The sequence below is a fragment of the Natrix helvetica genome, assembly GCF_964273705.1.
Source record: "Natrix helvetica genome assembly, chromosome: 7".
Lineage (NCBI taxonomy): Eukaryota > Metazoa > Chordata > Lepidosauria > Squamata > Natricidae > Natrix > Natrix helvetica.
Genome location: NC_138558.1, coordinates 5,811,823 through 5,833,080, shown reverse-complemented (window position 1 = coordinate 5,833,080; position 21,258 = coordinate 5,811,823). Strand labels below are relative to the sequence as shown.

The following is a 21,258-nucleotide window of genomic DNA, read 5'->3' as shown; positions in this document are numbered from 1 at the left end:
AGAATCAAGATCACGTGAAGTGTTGATGCCACTTTATAATGCCTTGGTAAGGCCACACTTGGAATACGGCATCCAGTTTTGGTCGCCACGATGTAGAAAAGATGTGGGGACTCTTAGAAAGAGTGCAGAGAAGAGCAACAAAGAGGATTAGGGGACTGGAGGCTAAAACCAGGGTTGAAATCCACTTTGTGAGCACGCGTGTGCATTTGCCACCTCCGCGCACGCGCAGGACCTTCCACACATGCCCAGAGGGTCAAAAATGAACGTGATGTTGTCCAGGCGGGCGGGCGGAATCTGCTACTGAGCATGCCTGCAAGAGTAAGCAAACAGCTAGGGTGGTGGTGGTGAATCCGCTGTGCCATGCGATTTAGATTAGCTAGAAAGCAGGAAATCCTGCTAATATAAATCGCACGCCACAGCTGATTGTCAGAAAAGCTTTTTTCCCCCTACCTGTTCTGATGAACCAGTCCAAACCAGTAGCATTTCACCCCTGGCTAAAATATATAAACTGGAACTGGGTATGTTCTAGTCTTATGAAAAGAAGAACCAGGGGAGCAGTCTTCCAATATCTCAGGGGTTGCCACAAAGAAGAGGGAGTCAAACTATTCTCCAAGGCACCTGAGGGCAGGACAAGTAGCAATGGGTGGAAACTAATCAAGGAGAGAAGCAACTTAGAACTGAGGAGAAATTTCCTGATAGTCAGAACAATTAATCAGTGGAACAACTTTCATCCAGAAGTTGTGAATGCCCCAACACTGGAAGTTTTAAAGAAGAGATTGGACAATCATTTGTCTGAAAGGGCATAAGGATTCCTGCCTCACCATGGGGTTGGACTAGAAGACCTCCAAGGTCATTTCCAACTCTGTTATTCCATTACTTTGTTAAACAATTAATGTCCAGAATGTAGGGGGTCTGCAGATATTTTTTTTCAGCCCTCCTTCTGACCCACACAATATATAGGTCTTCGATGGAAGAAAGTCTGGTTATTTCTGCAATCTTGACTATCCCTTGGTGTCTGTGCCTGTCCTGGTTAATTGCTGTACCAAACCAGAAAATGACAATAATCTATATATATATTAAAAAGGTTGTATGTATTTATGTATGTGGCAGCATAACTCTGGAGCGCATTCAGCAATTTTAACCAAACGTGGTACATAGATGACTTACCCTCTGGAAACAAATTGTGTGTGTGTGTGTGTGTGTGTGTGAGAGAGAGAGAGACATCCCTGGTGTGTGTGTATGTGTGTGTGTTCCAGCATAACTCTGGAATGCCTGGCCCATTAACAAGAGCAAGTGCAGCGTCCTAGAGCAACAATTGTTTGTGATGTCATGGGAGTGAGAAGGGAGGACCTGGGCTGTTAAGGAAAGCGAATGTGGCATCCCAGAGCGGCAGTTGTTTGTGATGTCAGTTCCTTCGTGGCTTCCTCCGGAAAGCCAGCCAGGACGATGGGCATGGGGGTAGGGGGAAGAAAGGCCCCTCTCAATGGCTCCCTGTTAGGCAAACGCTTTGGGGGAAAGTGTTAGGATCATACACAGGATGGGAAAGAGGAACACATTGGAGAGGGAAGGGAGAGGGGCAGGGACGATGGGCATGGGAGTAGTAGGGGGAAGAAAGGCTCCCGTCAATGGCTCCCTGACAAACAAATGCTTCGACATCTATAAATCCCTGGGCAATGCCGGGTTATCAGCTAGTTCCTCTATAAAAGTGCATCAACAGTTCCATTTTTGTTTTTCATATTCTTGCAGAACTGCGGGATTGTTTCCCCAATTCAGGACACCGTGCTCTTTAAACTACTTATTAGAGTATATGTTAGGAGATTGGGGGGGAGGGGGAAGGGGGGGGGCTGAGGGAGGCAGTGTAGATCTACAGCTATTCCAAAATGCTTTGTCAGCAGTTTGGTCTCATTTTTGCCCCCGAGCTCCTGAACTTAATTGTAGATGCATTTTTAAAAGTGTTCATTAAGAGGGGTATTCCTGGAGGAAATGCAAAAGAGCGAAAGGGCTCAGCGTTCCCCCCCTCTCCCCCCTCCCGGCTCCCCAAGCTGGATTTAATGTAAAATTGGCCAGATCCAATTCGGAAATGGGTCAGAGTTCACCAGGGGATGTAAAAGAAGGCAGCTTTACGCTTGCACAAAGTTGAACATTATCAATTGTTAAAAATGCTGGTTGAGTTTCAGATTTTTATTATTGTTTATTTGTTTATTTCTTTTTGCAACTGCTTGTCTGGCTGTTCGGCTAATTTGTTTATTAGATTTTTATTACATCATTAATATTTTATAAGTAGCTCAAGGTAATGAACATACATATCACTCTTTCTGCCTCCAATTTTCCCTAAAGCAACCCTGTAAGGTGAGTAGGGCTGAAAGAGAGCGTACTGGCTTAAAGTCGGCTTTCGGGCCTAAAGTGGGACTAGAACTCACTGTCTCCTGGTGATTGTCACAAAGTTGAGTTTTGTGCCTGAGATAGGACCAGAACTCACCATCTCCTGGTGATTTACTCAATGGGATCCAGCTGATCTTCATGCCAAGAAATTTCTTAAGTTCTTCTTGAAGACGTTTTGCTTCTCATCCAAGAAAGTTCTTAAGTTTTTCTTGAAAACTTTTTGCATCTCATCCAAGAAAGTTCTTCAGTTCTTCTTGAATATGTTTTGCTTCTCATCCAAGAAAGTTCTTCAGTTCTTCTTGAATATGTTTCGCTTCTCATCCAAGAAAGTTCTTCAGTTCTTCTTGAAGACGTTTTGCTTCTCATCCAAGATGCTTCTTCGGTTTTTCTTGAAAACTTTTTGCATCTCATCCAAGAAAGTTCTTCAGTTCTTCTTGAATATGTTTCGCTTCTCATCCAAGAAATTTCTTAAGTTCTTCTTGAAGACGTTTTGCTTCTCATCCAAGAAAGTTCTTCAGTTCTTCTTGAAGATATTTTGCTTCTCATCCAAGACACTTCTTCAGTTTTTCTTGAAGACATTTTGCATCTCATCCAAGAAAGTTCTTCAGTTCTTCTTGAAGATGTTTCGCTTCTCATCCAAGAAGCATATTCAGTTCTTCTTGAAGACGTTTTGCTTCTCATCCAAGACGCTTCTTCAGTTTTTCTTAAAAACTTTTTGCATCTCATCCAAGAAAGTTCTTCAGTTCTTCTTGAAGATGTTTTGCTTCTCATCCAAGACGCTTCTTCAGTTTTTCTTGAAAACCTTTTGCATCTCATCCAAGAAAGTTCTTCAGTTCTTCCTGAAGATGTTTCGCTTCTCATCCAGGAAGCTTCTCCAGTTCTTCCTGAAAATGTTTTGCATCTCTGTTCTTCAGTTCTTCTGAAGAAGCTTCTTAGATGAGAAGCGAAATGTTTTCAAAGAAAAAACCCAAGGAAGTCCAGTTGACTTTTGAACAGAACCTTTGGGACAACCATGATCTGGGTGACTGAGAATCTCCATAGGCAACCCTCACAAGGACAAACTTCACTGATGGACCTACCTGGTGAAGTCCGTCATCTCCATCATGATCATGCACATCTGTTTGGCCAGGACAATGATGTCATTCCCGCTGTCGTCCCATTTGGCCACCTCGGCATCCAGCTTGCTCTTTTCTTGATGGAATATCTCTACCTGTTCAGCTATTTTCGCCTTCTCCTCCTGAGGAAGCTGAGCCATGATGGCCTGCATTAAACGACACAGAATCATGTAATTTTAAGACCTGTCAAGATTGCAAAATTTGAGTTAGCTCCTCACTTGCAGAGTTTGTTGCAGCAATCACATCCAGAAAGCACACACGGGTAGCTGATTCAGCAGGATTCGTTAACTTCTCTTTATATATAATATAACACATGAAGTAAATATGCAATACCAAAAGCATGTTTTTCAATGTGGTAGCAAATACACAACAGAGGAGAGAACAGTTTCAGTTTAGAGCAGCAGACTAGCTTTAGGGCTTTTCACAGACCCAGAGCTGCAGAGCTAAACCATGCCCTGGCTCCTAGCTGTCTCCTTGTTGCTCACACAGCAAATACTGCTTCAGTTTCCAAACAGTCCCAATCGGCTGACCTGTTACCATATCTATCCAAACAGTCTCTATTGGCTGACCTGTTGCCATGTCTATTCCAGTCTATGAACATACCACTCCGACACTCACCATTTCCTCTAAGTAGGAAAATCATTTAAAAATGCAATGTTATCCATTCTGGCCTTCATTTGAATCCAATTATTTGTGCTTTAGCTTCTGCTAATGAGACATCCTTCCATATTAGGGATCTTCAAGCTTGGCAACTTTAAGATTTGTGGGCTTCAACACTGAGGAATTCTGGGACTTGAAGTCCACAAATGTTAATGTCGCCAAGTTTGGGAGACCTCTGATTTAGATCACCGATACTATCTGACCAACTTTCTCAGAGCTGGACCAGTCAATGTACCAGTGTTAGCTCCATCTTTTTTTTCTGAACTTTGCGACAAACAAGCAACAGTCTACCTTAAAAATGAAATATCATTGCAGAATCTTTCATGGGTCACAGACTACTTCATTAACTGCTAGAAAGGGGAAAAACAGCTCAAAATTCAGTATAATTATAATATAGTAACAGATGGCCCTAATTTGGCTAGCAAGCTGGATCATAGTGAAAATCTGCACAAAAATGGATCATCAAACTCTGCCACTGATACCACAAGAAAACTGAAATTTTGGAAGCCGTTTGTGAACTTGTGGTTAAATACAATAACAGACTCTTAACAGAGGGCTTTGAAGATGAGTCTTGTTCTTGGGGTTCTTGGAGTAATACCTTTCTTTTTAGTGATAGATGGTGGGTCGACTTGATTGATAAGACAATAGATTTCTACAACGGTAAATTTCTTCTCACGTAACATAGCATTTTTAGTAATTATAGCTAGGAAATTTATAACTACTTGTAGCTCTGTTATGCAACAGGGGGAGAAGGAATCAGATATTTGAGTTATTCTTTTCTTAGCATTCAACCAGGATTTTATGTTTATTTATTTATTTTATTTTATTTGATTTCTAGACCGCCCCCTCTCCCCGAAGGGACTCGGGGCGGTGTACAGGTACCAAATTAAAAACCATACAAATAATCATAAATATAGTTAAAATCGAATTAAACTTTAAACCCCTGTACAAATTTATAAAAATTAAAAAACTTAGCCTAAGACCAGCCCGTGAAATTTAAAAATACAGACTGAGGTGGGAGAGCTGGAATTAGGCCAAGCCGGCTAGATTAAACAGGTGGGTTTTGAGCTTCTTACGGAAGGAGCGGAGGTCCGTGGTTGTTCTAATGTCGGGGGGGAGGTCATTCCAGAGGGTCGGGCCCATCACAGAGAAGGCCCTTCCCCTGGGCGCCGCCCGCTGGCACAGCCTAGTGGACGGCACCCGGAGGAGTCCCTCTCTGTGTGAGCGAATCGGCCGAAGGGATGTGTGGTTTAATGTTAACATTAATAATATATTTGTTATTTGTTCTTGTACCCGTATTTTTTTAATATATATATATTTTTCTACATGTTCTTTGGTTTGGTAGTCAAAGTTTTTCTTCTTCTTTCTGTTTTGTATTATAACATTGGAGAAAGATTTAAAAACAATTATTTTTTAACAAAAGAAAACTCCCAAATGTTCATTTCTTGGTAGAGTTTTGCACGCGCTGCAAATTTCTACTGTACAAAATAACTTTTCTAGAGGAATTTGAAGAGAGTTTCAACGGATATGACTATTAAAGTGATTCTGAGACCCAATGGTAAACACAAAAATTCCATTTTATTTCAACTTTTTTGAAGACGATGCTGCAAGAAAACAGCAAAACAGTAATAATTACTTTTGAAGATCAAAATTTCAGCCATGATCCCTAAAATGAAAGTATATTTAGCTCCAGGACTGTATCCCACTGCTTGGTACATTTAATGGAGTGTGACATAGATTTAAGTGTCATTACTTTTTTTTTCTTGTTTATGTCACTTTCAATCAGCTATTGCTTCTCTCTCTACATATTCTTAAAATGCTCTTGGCTTTTTAAAAAAAATCACAATTGACCTTTTCCAGAACCAGAATTTTCGGGGGGGGAGGGGGAGGGGAGAGAAGGTTATCTTGAATCAGGAGATGAGAAAAATGAAGAAAACGCGAAAGCTTATCAAATTAGAATTCAGCGTCTGAGTTTTAATTAGGCCTTATCAAAGTAGCTCAGCAGTCTGAAATGTTAATGTGCAAATGCAACACAACAACAACAGCAGCTTTCCCTATAAAAAGGCACAGAAATTGAGCCTCTTCTTTGCATCTCAAAAATACCTGCAGCACTGTTTTATGAACCTAATGTTTATTTGCATCTCTAAGAGTGTGCATATTTATTTGGGTGTCTGTGTGGGTGTGCACAATGAGTCTTCCTGATATGTGGTATGATTCCAACTTAGGCTAACTTTTGCTTTTATGCTTCTTCCAGCACTGAAATTAGTTTTATTTTCCCCCAAAGAACGTTTTCTCTTTTTTCTTACGGTGGTCTATGCAGTGTATAAATTCCCATTTTATTTACTTCTTACCCACAATAAATGTGGAGTCGTTAAACAACAAATAATTCCTGTGGAGTGGTGTGTTACCACCACATGTGCCTTCCAGTTATACAGAAGCAGAATTATTTTAAGGGAAAATATTCCTAGGACTCGTAAGCAAAAAACTCTGAACCTAAAATGCAGATATTGTTGGGCAAACTAATAGCCATATGGCAGAACCATGTCTTCAGGCCCTCATGGAAGGTCAAGAGTTTGGGGGCAGATCTCACCTTGAGGGACACAAGGTTCCAGAAGGTGGGAGTCTTTGCGGAGAAGGCTCTTCTCCTGGACATCGCCAGCCAGAATTCCTTGACCGATGGAGCTCACGGCATACCCCTTCTGCTAGCATTGGTGGGCAGGCCAGTTCCCTTTGGGTGAGATGGTTCCTCAGATACCTTGCCCCACGCCATGCAGGGTTTTAAAGGTGATAACCAATGTCTTGAATTGGAGACTGCACCACCTGTGCTGGCAGAAGGGGGCACACTGTGGGCCAAGAGGTGGGGTTGAAAAATGTTAGCTGTTTCTGGACTTCCGGAACTTCCAGGCGGGTCCATTTTTTGCTCTCCCAGAGCCTCTGCGCAGGCCCTGCACTTACCTGGCATGATGAATGGGCCGTATGGAGACTCCTGGGAGGGGTGGAGTGGGGTGGGCGGGGCCAGCCAGTCCTTGAAACTACCAGTTTGGGGAAGTGGATGTTACATTAACATCCAGTTCGCCTGAACCGTTCCGAACCGGCTGAATCGCACCCCTGTGTGAGCCCCATCCAGTTCTGGAGACCTCAGTTTAAAAAAAGGAATCAAATTTTTTTTAAAAAAAGGAATCAATAAATTTGAGTGATTCCAGAGATGGACAACAAAAATGGCACACGGTCTGAGAGACAAAAGATACCAGGAGAAATGGGAGGAGCTGAATATGTCCAGTCTGGAGAACAGAAGGGAAAGGGAGGGACATGACTGAAACATTTAAATATATTAACAACATGCTGGAAGAAATTCAGTTTGTTAGGATGGTGGAGCTTCTTAAACAAAATCTATACCATGTTTACAGTGTGTAAACCATCTGGTTGGTTTAAGCCAGGGGTGTGCAAACTTGGGAACTTTAAGACTTGTGGACTTCAACTCCCAGAATTCTGGGAGTTGAAGTCCACAAGTCTTAAAGTTCCCAAGTTTGCACACCCCTGGTTTAAGCAGAAGAAAGTTAAAGGTAAAGGTTCCCCTCGCACATCTGTGCTAGTCGTTCCCGACTCTAGGGGGCAGTGCTCATCTCCGTTTCAAAGCCGAAGAGCCAGCGCTATCCAAAGACGTCTCCATGGTCATGTGGCCGGCATGACTCAATGCCGAAGGTGCACGGAACGCTGTTCCCTTCCCACCAAAGGTGGTTCCTGTTTTTCTGCTTGCATTTTTTACATGCTTTCGAACTGCTAGGTTGGCAGAAGCTGGGACAAGTAATAGGAGCTCTCTCCATTACGCGGCGCTAGGGATTCTAACCGTTGAACTGCCGACTTTTCTGATCGACTGAGCCACCGCGTCCCATTAACAGAAGAAAAGGTAGGTTTAATTTTAGGGATTACTATCAAAGGTTTGTACGATGAAATGGCCCACAATGCCATTTCTGGGTGGTTTTAGCGACTGAAAATTCCATTTCAGGTATTTTTAAATTTCAGATGTCCTAGGAAACAATTGTATCAATTCAGTTGTGGTTTTGAGGAACACAAGATGTGCAAAGTGTTTCAATCTTCTTTCACAAAAGCTTTCTATCCTGCTTGGAGATTTTGATATCAGTGATTAATAGAGTACAAGCTCCATATTATTTTGCATGTTAAAATTGGGACACCGTGTCTCTCCATTAATCATAAGATTTAGGAACCTGATCTTTTTCTTAATTTTTCAATAGGAAGAGTGGAATTCCTTGGAGCTTTGACAAATTTATCAGATTAGGTGTTTAAAAAAAAATTAAGAAAAAAAATTAGCATAGATTTTGGGTCATGAAAAAGGAACTATCAATAGATTTTTAAAAATTATTTTGCACAAACTTCTCCAATCAACCCCTCTTGTGTGTCAAACAAAGAAATGGCTGCCTGTAAAGTTTCCTAACGATGCCGTAACTGATTCATAATAATCAAGCCAATGTTTTAATACAAAAACCAGTGATTTATTAACAGCTTCATTAGGTAAGATATATTCGCAGCCATTTCTTTGCTTTGTTTATCTGCTTCTGAACTTTGCCCCTGTTCCTTTCCTCCCCTCAGTCTGTGTCATAAATCATGTTACCCAATGGATACACCCATTTCAAACCAGCTACTGTAATCTGAGATCCAACTCCGCCGACGGGATGCATGGAATGTCAACACGGAGAGTTGACATTAACTTAGTTCTTGAGTACTCAAAATGGAACTTCACGCTTGGTAGCCATCCTAAGCTTTATATTCTCCAAACTAGTTTGCAGAAGCAGACAAATTGGAAGAGATATTAATGCACTGCTTAGACTGTAAACTCACCCTTGCACTTTGGCCGGCAATAAGCTGATCGTCTTCAGTTTGAACGCTTGTTCTACTCCGAACATCATAATCTTCCTGTTCGAAATCAGAATCGTCCTCTAACTCTTCGGGAGTCTGGATTTTAGGGCAGAAAGGAAGGGAAAATGAGAAGGAAGGAAGGAAGGAAGGAAGGAAGGAGGGAAGGAGAGAGGAAGCAAAAGGAAGGAAGGAAGGAAGGAAGGAAGGGAGAAAGATGGTGCGAAAAAGAAGAGAAGGGAAGAAGGGAAGTTGTGTGGGATGGGAGGGAGGAAAGTTGTGTGAGAACGAAGAGAAGGAAGGAAGGAAGGAAGGAAGGAAGGAAGGAAGGAAGGAAGGAAGGAAGGGAAGAAGGAAGAAAATGAGAGAGATTTTATGGGCAGAAGAGAAGAAAGGAAAAAAGGAAAGAAGGGGAAGAAGGAAGGAAGGAAAGGTTGTATAGGAAGGAATGGAGGAAGGGAGGGAGAGATTTTATGGGCAGAAGGGAAGGAAGGAAAAAAGGAAGGAAGGGGAAGAAAGAAGAAATGAGAGGTTGTATAGGAAGGGAGGGAGGGAGAGATTTTATGGGCAGAAAGGAAGGAAGGAAAAAAGGAAGGGGAAGAAGGAAGAGGTTGTATAGGAAGGAAGGGAGGAAGGGAGGAAGGGAGGGAGAGAGATTTTATGGGCAGAAGAGAAGGAAGGAAAAAAGGAAGGAAGGAAGGGGAAGAAGGAAGAAAGGAGAGGTTGTATAGGAAGGAAAGAAGCAAGGAAAAAAGGAAGGAAGGAAGAAAAAAAACAGATGACAAACTTACAAAGGATACAAATGAAGTCTAGTGATTGCTATGTTTGTGTTTTTTCAACCACCTGCCCAGAAAATGTTGTTTCGTCTTCATTTTAAATTAACTTGTCGGCAAAGGCAGGCAGGACCCCAAATTGAATTGTCCACAAAAAAATGAAGTTGTTCGAAACCTGCTTTTCCCCCCCAGCAGCATTAATCATCGCCTTGCTGTGATTTCTCTTAAGCCTGTTAACAGGGGGAAGGTACATTGGGCAAAGGAACAGCCCTAGGATGCATTTCCCACTTGGAATGTGATATTTCAAAATAATTGTATTTTTTCTCTCGAAAGAAAGGGGAAAAAAAAGACCTACGAGACAAGATGGTGAACCAATTGCACCGCCCTTCAAGAATTTATAGAAATATCCGTGAAAAGGGTACCTTGAGCTCAGAGATGGGGAGAAGACCAGTCTACTACCCCTCTTTCTCTAAACTGGACACAGTCTGAAGTGTGATCTGAGTAATTGTTAATAGCAGGGGTGGGATTGAATTTTTTTTAGCAAGGGGGTCTCTGCCTGTTTGCTGGGTGGGCGTGGCCAAGAGAGGCATGGCCTAGTCAGCTTCCTGCACTACAGCGGATGGGGGTGTTTTTAACCCTCCCCAGGCTCTAGGCTCCGGGAGGGCGAAAACTGCCTCCCACGGGATTGAGAGACCCTCCCGAGGCTGGAAACAGAAGGCCCATTTACGGACTTCCGGGAGGCTTATTTTCCGCCCTCTCTAGGCTCTGGAGTCTTTCTATGAGCCTCCGGGAGGGTGAAAACGGCCTCCCCCGGGCTCCGGAGACTGGAAACAGGCCTGTACATGGACTTGCGTAACTTCCGGGAGGCCCGTTGTTCGCCCTCCGAGAGCCTCTGCGTAGGCCCTGCACTTACCTGGCATCCAAAACGGGCCGCGTGGAGACTCCTGGGAGGGGAGGGGTGTGTGGGGTCAGCCAGTCCTTGCAACTACCGTTTCAGCGAACCAGATTAAAATTAACATGCGGTTCACCCGAACCGGTCTGAACCGGCTGAATCCCACCCCTGGTTAATAGCCTGATGACAAGCCTTTACCACAGAAGTAACCTTGGATTATGATTGTGTGGAGAAGATTGTAACGCCCACTATCTATGCTTGCCAAAATAAGGAGAACTTTCCTTGTATTCTTTTGTTGGTCTTTTCACACTTTCATTTCTCCATTTTTCAAATACTTTCTTTAGGGTTTTAGAGGTGAGATGGGTAGAAAATGGTTGGTTTATAGCTGATTATACAGGGAAATAGTTCTTGCAACAGCCCCTACAAATAAAGGCAAGGCACCAGGCCGCCAGTTTGAATTAGAGGTTAAGGCACCAGGCTAGAAACCGTGAGTTCTAGTCCTGCCTTAGGCATGAAAGTCAGCTGGGTGACTTTGGGTCAATCACCAGGAGACTGGGAATTATAGTCGCACCTTAGATGTGAAAGACATCTGGATAATTTTGGGCCAATCACCAGGAGATGGTGAGTTCTAGTCTTTCCTTAGCCATGAAAGCAGGCTGGGTGACTTAGGGCCAATCACCAGGAGACCGTGAGTTCTAGTCCTACCTTAGGCATGAAAGTCAGCTGGGTGACTTTGAGTCAATCACCAGGAGACTGGGAATTATAGTTGCACCTTAGTCGTGAAAGATATCTGGATAATTTTGGGCCAATCACCAGGAGATGGTGAGTTCTAGTCTTTCCTTAGACATGAAAGCTGGCTGGTTGACTTTGGGCCAATCACCAGGAGACAGTGAGTTCTAGTGCTGTATTAGCCATGAAAGCAGGCTGGGTGACTTAGGGCCAATCACCAGGAGACCGTGAGTTCTAGTCCTACCTTAGGCATGAAAGTCAGCTGGGTGACTTTGAGTCAATCACCAGGAGACTGGGAATTATAGTTGCACCTTAGTCGTGAAAGACATCTGGATAATTTTGGGCCAATCACCAGGAGATGGTGAATTCTAGTCTTTCCTTAGACATGAAAGCTGGCTGGGTGACTTAGGGCCAATCACCAGGAGACAGTGAGTTCTAGTCCTACCTTAGGTATGAAAGCCAGCTGGGTGACTTTAGGCCAATCACTCTCTCTCTCAGCCCAACCCATCTCACAGAATTATTGTGGAGGGGAAAGGAGGAGGAAGGTGTGTTGGATTCATTCACCACCTTGAGTTATTTGTAAATATAATCAAGGTGGGATAAATAAATGAAAAATAAATTGTAAGAGAACCATTAAACTGAGAAATCTCTCTTCCAGGGGAGAAGGTGGGTGAATGATAGTCAAGACATTTTGCTGGGTGTTTTCAAAGTTCTCTGGATGGCAAACACCTCTTTCTTTTCTGTGAGTCTATGCTTTTTAAAAAATTCTTCGTGTTCTCCTATTAACGCCTACTTGAAATCAACAGGCATTCTGCCCAAGTAAGAAAATAGTCAAGATAACCTTAGCTGCCTCAACAAAGAGAAGACTATCTGAAAGGCAGTTAGATAAGTTGGAGGGATCAACAGTGGCTTTTGAGGACTAGAGGATCTCAAAGATTCAAAACCACTCCAGATCTCTTCCATTGAGCAATGCATCCCCATCATCTGGTTAATTTTTCTTCCTCGTCTGCAGGCAGAAGAAACGATAAATTTATCTGACAGAATAGCCAAGGGATGTCTGCACTGCCCTCGCTGCAACTGGAAAAACCATCCAATGCAGTTACAGTAACTGTATTACAAAGGAGACAACTGACATTAAATATCTCCTACTGTAAAATGGTCTTCTTCTATCTGACGTCCTCCAGATGTAGTAGAACTACAATAGCTTGGGAATCCCCAGGCCACAGGATTAATGAATATGAAGAGTATCAGGAGAAGGCTATGGTATATGCTACCGTGTTTCCCCCAAAAATAAGACCGGGTTTTATATTATTTTTTGCTCCAAAAGATGCATTTTCTGGTTAGGTCTTATTTTGGGGGGAAATATGGTACTAATTACGTCTGTCTGGCTGATGATCTTAACCAGGCTTATTTTGGGGGGCAGGGCTTTTATTACGAGCATCCTGAAAAATCATGCTAAGGGTTTATTTTCTGGTTGGGTCTTATTTTGGGGGAAATGGTATATTTGTATATGGTTTATCTGGGAGAAAGAGTATTTGCTAACAACATGGACAACAGAACTCTGATGGGATTGTTCTCATCGTTCAGTTGTGTTTGGACCAATGGACCAACCACAGCACTCCAGGCGGCCGTCCTCCATTGCAACCCAGTACTTGCAAAATTCATTTTGTCAATGAAATCCAACCTCCTCTGCCGTCTGCTTCTCTTTTTGCCTTCTATCTTTTCCGAGGAGTCCTCTCTCTCCTCCTTTGGTGACAAAAATATTTGAGCCAAATATTTAAATAATCAGGGTTGACTTCTTTTAAGTGGTGAGGTGGCGTAGAGGGGGAGCTCTCGCCTCACGCAATCAGGAGACTGTGAATTCGATCCTAGGTGGAGGCAGATATTTCTCTCTCTGCTGAACAAAACTCCGCATTGGCGACAGGAAAGGCATCCGGCCTTAGTAACACGGTTGTTAAGTGAATCCAGCTTCCCCTTTGATTTTTGCTTGTCAGAAGAGGATCACATGACCCCGGGACAATGCAACCGTCATAAAGATGAGTCAGTTTTTAAGCGTCTGAATTTTGCTCATGTTACGGTGGGGATGCTGCAATGGTCGTTAAGTGTGGAAAATGGTCATTTTTGTCAGCGCCACTGTAACCCGGAACAGTCACTAAACGAACCGTTGTAAGTCAAGGACTACCTCTATTTTGACCTTTAAAAAAAAATCCCACCAATTGAGGCTGATTGGCAAGCTAGTGAGGAAAAAGCCGTTCTCAAAACGATTCCTTCTGTTATTGCCCTATTACGTTTATTAAGGAGGAGAAGAAACCTGATAAAATTAAATCAATTGCTTACTCGGGGTTGAAATGACAGTTCCTTACCTGAATAAATGCCGAAGCTTTTCCCTTTGGAGATTCAGTGAAGCAGTTAGTTAATTTATTTACTCATTTAGATATTAAAAAACAGCCATCTTACTCTCTGAGTTCTTATACAAGGACTAAAGGGATACAAGGGGCTTCAATGCGCTTGGCACAATTGAAAACCCGACACCCAGACAACTGGGAAAATGTGTTAATTTCTCAACGAAAGTATTCTGCGTGAAAAGGAAATGGTTGCCACGTGATTAGTTTTTGAAAACTGATCTGTATTGAACTACTGATTATTAAAGGGCAGCTGATCGAACATCTCCCGGCTTCGCTAATGGGGCTGCTTATATCCAAGTAGACAAGCTGGCAATTAGCTTAGCCAATTTGCCTGTTGCTGTAATATATACAAGGGGAAAGAAGAGAATTATCTACCATTAACATTTACAACGGTCCAAGCGAGGGAAATCAAGACATAATTGTGGGTGTGAGGGATGAGGGGTTTTTTTTTTTTTGATGGGTGGGTGGGGAGGAAGGAAGGATTATTGATAGATATTTCATAAGATTAGGGGAATTGAGGCTGAAACATATGAAGAAGGGTGGCAGGAACTGGGTATGTCTAGTTTAATGAAAAGAAAGACAAAAGTTCCTTCAACTTTGTTTATCCGTTATTCCACTGATTAATGTTCTCACTGTCAGGAAATTTCTCCTTAGTTCTAGGTTGCTTCTCTCCTTGATTTGTTGTTGTTGTTTGTTGGGAGGTTGTGTCCGACCCATCACAACCCCATGGACAACGTTCCTCCAGGCCTTCCTGTCCTCTCCCATCCTCTGGAGTCCATGTAAGCTCCCATCCTCTGGAGTCCATCTGACTGCTTCGATGACTCAATTCAGTCACCTCCTTCTCTGCCATCCCTTTCTTCTTTTGCCCTCAATCCTTCCCAGCATGAGGCTCTTCTCCAGTGAGTCCTTCCTTCTCATTAGGTGGCCAAAGTATTGTGAGTTTCCTCTTCAGGATCTGGCCGCCTAAAGAGCAGTCAGGGTTGATCTCCTCTAGGACTGACCGGTTGGATGGCCTTGCAGTCCAAGGGACTCAATGCAGGAGTCTTCTCCAGCACCAGAGTTCAAAGGCCTCCATTCTTTGGCGCTCAAGACTTCCTTATGGTCCAACTTTCGCAGCCATACAACTGGGGAAACCATAGCCTTGACTATGCACACTTTTGTTGGCAGGGTGATGTCTCTGCTTTTTAGGATGCTGTCTAGATTTGCCATGGCTTTCCTCCCCAGGAACAAGCATCTTTTGATTTCTCGGCTGCAGTCCCCCTCTGCAGTGATCTTGGAGCCCAGGAAAATAAAATCTGTCACCACCTCCCTTTCTTCCCCATCTATTTGCCAGGAAATGATTAGTTTCCATCTATTGCTTCTTGTCCTGCCTTCATGTGGTTTGGAGAATAGGTTGACCCCTTCTTCCTGGTGGCAGCCCCTTTAAGACATTGGGATAGGAATAGATAACACTGCTATCAGGTCACCCTAGTCCTCTTTTCATTGAATTAGACCCAATTCCTGTAACAGTTCTGCATATGTTTTCGCTTCCAGTCCCCTAACCATCTTTGTTGCTTTCTTTGCAGAACCTGGGGGTAGAATTAAATGAGGAATCAGCCCAGAATCTCTACGTAAGGGATTGCCACAAAGAAGAGGGAGTCAAACTATTCTCCAAAGCACCCGAGGGCAGAACAAGAAGCAATGGGTGGAAACTAATCAAGGAGAGAAGCAACTTAGAACTAAGGAGAAATTTCCTGACAATTAGAACAATTAATCAGTGGAAAAGAAATTGCCTCCAGAAGATGTGAATGCCCCAACACTGGAAGTCTTTAAGAAGATGTTGGATAGCCATTTGTCTGGAATGGTATAGGGTTTCCTGCCTAGGCAGGGGGTTGGACTAGAAGACCTCCAAGGTCCCTTCCAACTCTGCTATTGTATTGTATTGTAACCACAAGTGGACTAAGTCCAACCTCTCTTGAATTCTGTTGACCCTAATCTAACTCCAACCATCTAATGCAATTAGTTGAGAATATTGCGGTGCATAGGCCTGAATTAGCTTAACTGTATCTTTACGTGTGGAACTGATCTTTCGCTGCCAACAAAAATAACTACAGGAATCAGGCTAGAGCCCCGATGGCAAAACCGTGGCATGCATGCCACAGGCGGCACACGGAACCATATTTGCCAGCATAGCAGCACTTAGCTCTGGTGCGCCAGCTGATTTTCGGCCTTCCAGAGGGCCGACGGAAGCCATATTCACCCTCTCCAGGTCTCAGGAAAGCCTCAGGAGCCTGGGAATGGTGGAAACTCCCCTCCCACAAGGGGGGGGGCGTGCATGCGTGAGAGGGTCATGCGCGCATGCGCAGGTGGGTAGGGACATGTGCACGTGTGATAGCGTGCATGTGCGCAATTTCGGCACACCTTTAGAAAAAGGTTAGCCATCACTGGGCTAGAGTGATTAAGCATGCAACGCTGGGAAGACCGATTTACCTCAACTTCTGTTATAGTACTTAATTTTTTTTTAACTATCTGAGCAAACGAAATGTTTATTCCCTCCTTAAAAAAGAAGACAACACCAGGTGTTTACCTATTAGGATGCCAACATTTTAGAAACCGCAGAGGAGATAAAATCTTTTTTGTAAATTGAAAACGTTACTTTGCTTGCCTATTTATTCTGGGAAACGCTTCTGTTTTAGATGAATCTCATCTTGTACGCATCTCATATTTTCCAATGAAGTATAGAGGCGGCCCCTGACTTTCAACCATTTCTTAACTGGCTATTCGAAGCTACAACGGCACTGGAAAAAAGTGACTTATGACCATTTTTCACACTTACGGCCATTTCAGCATCCCCACATGACATAATCAAAATTCAAATACTTGGCAACTGGTTCATATTTATGACAATTAAAGTGTCCCAGGGTCACATGATCATCTTCTGTGATCTTCTGGCAAGCAAAGTCGATGGGGAAATCACATTCACTTGATAACCCGCTAAATACTTAAGAACTGCAGCGATTCAGTACAATACAATACAATAGCAGAGTTGGAAGGGACCTTGGAGGTCTTCTAGTCCAACCCCCTGCCTAGGCAGGAAACCCTATACCGTTTCAGACAAATGGCTATCCAGCATCTTCTTAAATACTTCCAGTGTTGGGGCATTCACAACTTCTGGAGGCAACTTCTGTTCCACTGATTAATTGTTCTAACTGTCAGGAAGTTTCTCCTCAGTTCTAAGTTGCTTCTCTCCTTGATTAGTTTCCACCCATTGCTTCTTGTTCTACACTCAGGTGCCTTGGAGGATAGCTTGACTTCCTCTTCTTTGTGGCAACCCTTGAGATATTGGAAGACTGCTACCATGTCTCCCCTAGTCCTTCTTTTCATTAAATTAGACATACCCAGTTCCTGCAACCGTTCTTCACATGTTTTAGCCTCCAGTCCCCTAATCCTCTTGGTTGCTCTTCTCTGCACTCTTTCTAGAGTCTCCACATCTTTTCTACATCATGGCGACCAAAACTGAACGCCGTATTTCAAGTGTGGCCTTACCACGGCATTATAAAGTGGAATTAACACTTCAGGTGATCTTGATTATATCCCTTATTGGGGTAGAATTGATTTACTTAACAACTCTCTCTCTTAACAACAGAAATTTTGGGCCCGATTGTGGCCGTAAGTTAAGGAACACCTTTACAACTCTCCTCAACGTGATCCTAATAAAGTGAGAAACAGTTGTCTTACATACCCTGATCATCAACACAGCTTTCCTGATGTCCCGAACACCGTCATAAACCAAGCGAGAGGCATCAATGAACTCGTTCTCTTCAAACGGTTGTGGGACATTGGCACTCAGGGCCTCAATGGCGACTTCCACTTGTTCCGCGAAACGTGGCATCACTAAATGAAACCAAAGGAAAGGCGGTGAGAATGTAGATTTCCTTGCATAACGTTAGTGCTTCCCCATCAGTGGTGGGACTCAAATAATTTAACAACCGGTTCTCTGTCCTAATGACCAGCTGGGTAGGTGGGGGCACAGTGGTCATGTGACTGGGTGGGTGTGTCCAATTCAATGTCACTCACATCAATAGGCGCTTCGCGTTGGCTGTTACAATATAATAAGGGTTAACCGGAGAGGCGGTTTCTGTAAACAGGGCAATAAAGATGAGGCTAGAAACAACACCAGAATGTTTCCTTCCTTCCTGCCTTCCTTACAGGATTAGCTCTGTAAAGTGGGGGGGGGGCGGGGAAACAAAATGAGATTTCTTCCAACAACCGGTTCTCCAAACTGCTTAGAGAGTTAACAACCGGTTCTCCCAAATAGGTGTGAACTGGCTGAATCCCACCACTGTTCCCCATGTCTGGAAGATGATGGTGTTGCAGCCTCAGGATGCCGGGAATGGGTACCTGTCAAGTGATCCAACAAGGAATTGATCCCATCATCTCAAGATTTGGGTGGGCAAAGAATTTAACAGATAAAGTGAGTAGAGTAAATTGTGTAAAGTTATGAGGCTTAAGGAACTGTTGCATGGATCCCTTAGAACGCTATTCAGCTACAAAGGTCTGCTCCACCGTGGAGATCTCTCCTTATTCAGGCCATTCAGGAATGAACTGGAGAGGTTTGCAAGATCCAGTGATTTCTAGCAATCCATCAGGGGAGCAGCTTGCTACCAAATCCCTGAGAAATCCACTTAATACCATGGGACCTTGGTGCTCTCTAAGCTTGGTGATTTTCTCATGGACGTTTCATGATCCAACTAGGTAATATCATCAGTCTAGAACGGGGGTGGTGAAATTGGCGGCCCGCGGGCTGGATGCGTCATGCATAGGCCACGCCTACCCCAGCTCCTTAAATGAAAAAAAAACCATCATAAAACATCACATGATGGCAATGGGACACCGAGAGTTTGACACCCACGGGCTAGAAGGCAGTGGGGTTTACTCTCTGAAGCCCATTCCTTTCTAGCACCAATGATGTTACCTAGTTGGGTAATGTAATGTCTGCAAGAAAATCGCAGGCTCAGAAAGCACCAATGATCCTACCCTGAGCTACAAATACTCTCTTCTATCAATTCAAGACCGTATGTTTCTTTCAGGATGGAGACTATCATTTGTATGAATAGTAGTTGTTTGGAGATACAATACAATAGCAGAGTTGGAAGGGTCCTTGGAGGTCTTCTAGTCCAACCCCCTGCCTAGGCAGGAAACCCTACACCGTTTCAGACAAATGGCTATCCAACCTCTTCTTAAAGACTTCCAGTGTTGGAGCATTCACAACTTCTGGATGCAAGCTGTTCCGCTGATTAATTGTTCTAACTGTCAGGAAGTTTCTCCTCAGTTCTACGTTGCTTCTCTCCTTGATTAGTTTCCACCCATTGCGTCTTGTTCTACCCTTAGGTGCTTTGGGATCTTGAAATGCAGAAGATTGTAACATCTGCAAGAAAACAAGCAAGCTCAGGGAGCATCAACGACCTCTCATTCCCACCCCGAGCTACAAATATTCCCCTTTATTGGTAGTGTACATTTAATGGCATGAGTTGAAGAAGCTCAAAAGGGTGTTGAGGACTGTATTACTGTCCCGAGTTACCGTATCCTGGATGGATCTTGATGTTTTCATTTCAAGCTTTCCCCGCCTATTCCTAAAATCTCGCCTTAACGCTGACATGGGCAAATATGTACTCTGAAACCTTATAGATATTCTGCAAGGGGATATCAACCTAAATTCGGTTCCCCCATAAGATTGATGGAAGAAAGAATTTCGGTCTCTGAAAATTGTAAGAGAAACCAATTTGAGTGTGCACCGGTGTTTAAATAATCTACTTAAAAAAATAGTTTTAAGATATTCTGAGTCAGTTCCTGACTCACTAAAGTTATGATTTTTTTTTTTAAAAAGCGTGTGCTTCTGGAGGGGGAAAAAAAGCACGTACAGACATGTGCAATTAAAATGTACTAATGCAAAATTTCCTACTGAGGTTTTCTTTAATCTGAGGATCAGGAAGAAATGGGAATAGAAAAGGTGAAGGTCAAATAGAAGCAGTAACATCACAAACCACACAAAATCGTCGAGGCAACTCATCCTTACATTAAAGGATATCTGCCAAATCATAGTTATTCATGGCTAGAGTCAGGTGCAAAGCAAGGATTTTTAAGCTCTTTTCGAAAGAAAAAAATTCAACACACCGCCAAAATTAGATTTCATCAACCGCTTCTAATCTAGCGGAACTGAAATAAAGATGATCAGGAATGGCCTGTGAAGATGATGGAATTTGCAGCAATGGCTAAATTAACTTCTTAAATTAAAGAGAGAAAAAACCCAGTATATTTAGGGCTGATTGGGAACTCCTTGTAGACATTTTTTTTCATGAAGCAGAGAAAAAAATGCAGCCACGATTTGTGGTTTTGATGATTTTAAAAAATGGAGAATAGGAAAAAGTGAACTTTTTTTGTTATCAAAGAGTAAGAGTTAATGTTAAAAGTACAATAAGCACAATTATTTACTGGAGAGAAAAAAATCAGAAGCTGCTTTTTTCTATTTTTTGTAAAAAAAATTGTAAATATTTCTAACACTGCATTTTTTTATTTTCTCTTTCTTCCTTCGCTTCTTTTATTCTTTATTAGTTTGTGTTTGATTTTACTTTCTCGATAAAGCTTTTAATAATGGAAGCTTAGAGACACACAAAGAACTGAAAATTATCTTCGGCAAGGTTTAAGAAGAAGTAGATTTCAGTTCCCAGAATCCCCCATCCAGCGGGATAGATTTATATGTTCCCCTGCCTCCATTTTTGTTAAGACATTTAAATTGAGTAGCTGGAATTGTAGGGTTGTACGATGAGCCAGAGCACACGGGTTATAGTTGATTGATTGGAGAGGGCTGGCTCCTGCATGAGGCAACCTGTGCTGTGATTGGTTGCTGTGGGTGTGGAGGGGGAGTATCCCTTTTTTCCCGCCTTTTTCTTCTGTGGGCTCTGTATGCTGTTTGATTCACCTCATGATGTTACTGATGTGCCTGTTTCTGCCCCATTTTTATTAAGATATTTAAATTTAGGAGCTGGAGCAGTGGGGATGTACAATGAGCCAGAACACACGGTTATAGTTGGCTCCTGCGTGAGGGAATCCGCGCTGTGATTGGTTGGTGTGGGTGTGGAGGGGGAGTATCCCATTTTTCCCGCCTTTTTCTTCTGTGGGCTCTGTATGCTGTTTGATTCACCTCATGATTTACCTCATGCTTGACTATCTTGCCTGCTGCAAATATAGACGTAATATATATATATATATATATTTATATAAAATGACAAGTTAGTGTCAGCGTCTCTCACACAGCTGCTGTGCAATTCCCTGACAATTTTTCTTTGCAGTAACTGTGTCATGTAGGCCAAAATGAGAGACAGAGAGAACTGGCCTACAGTCATCTTGGAAGCTTCTGTGGAGCAGCACTCCTCTCTGCTCCTAATTCAGCG

At 42.9% G+C, this 21,258-nt stretch overlaps 1 protein-coding gene across 8 annotated transcripts in view; it reads right to left on the bottom strand.

The window, feature by feature from the left end:
- Positions 1-21,258, bottom strand: part of CTNNA2 (catenin alpha 2) — a 653,992-nt gene that overhangs the window by 62,563 nt on the left and 570,171 nt on the right. For all 8 annotated transcript variants that reach the window (XM_081960368.1, XM_081960363.1, XM_081960364.1 and 5 more), the window contains exons 13-15: positions 17,550-17,701; positions 9,015-9,128; positions 3,462-3,643 (exon numbers count right to left, since the gene is read on the bottom strand). In XM_081960368.1, coding sequence (XP_081816494.1) covers positions 3,462-3,643; positions 9,015-9,128; positions 17,550-17,701 — 448 coding nt within the window. The remainder of the gene's footprint in view (positions 1-3,461; positions 3,644-9,014; positions 9,129-17,549; positions 17,702-21,258) is intronic.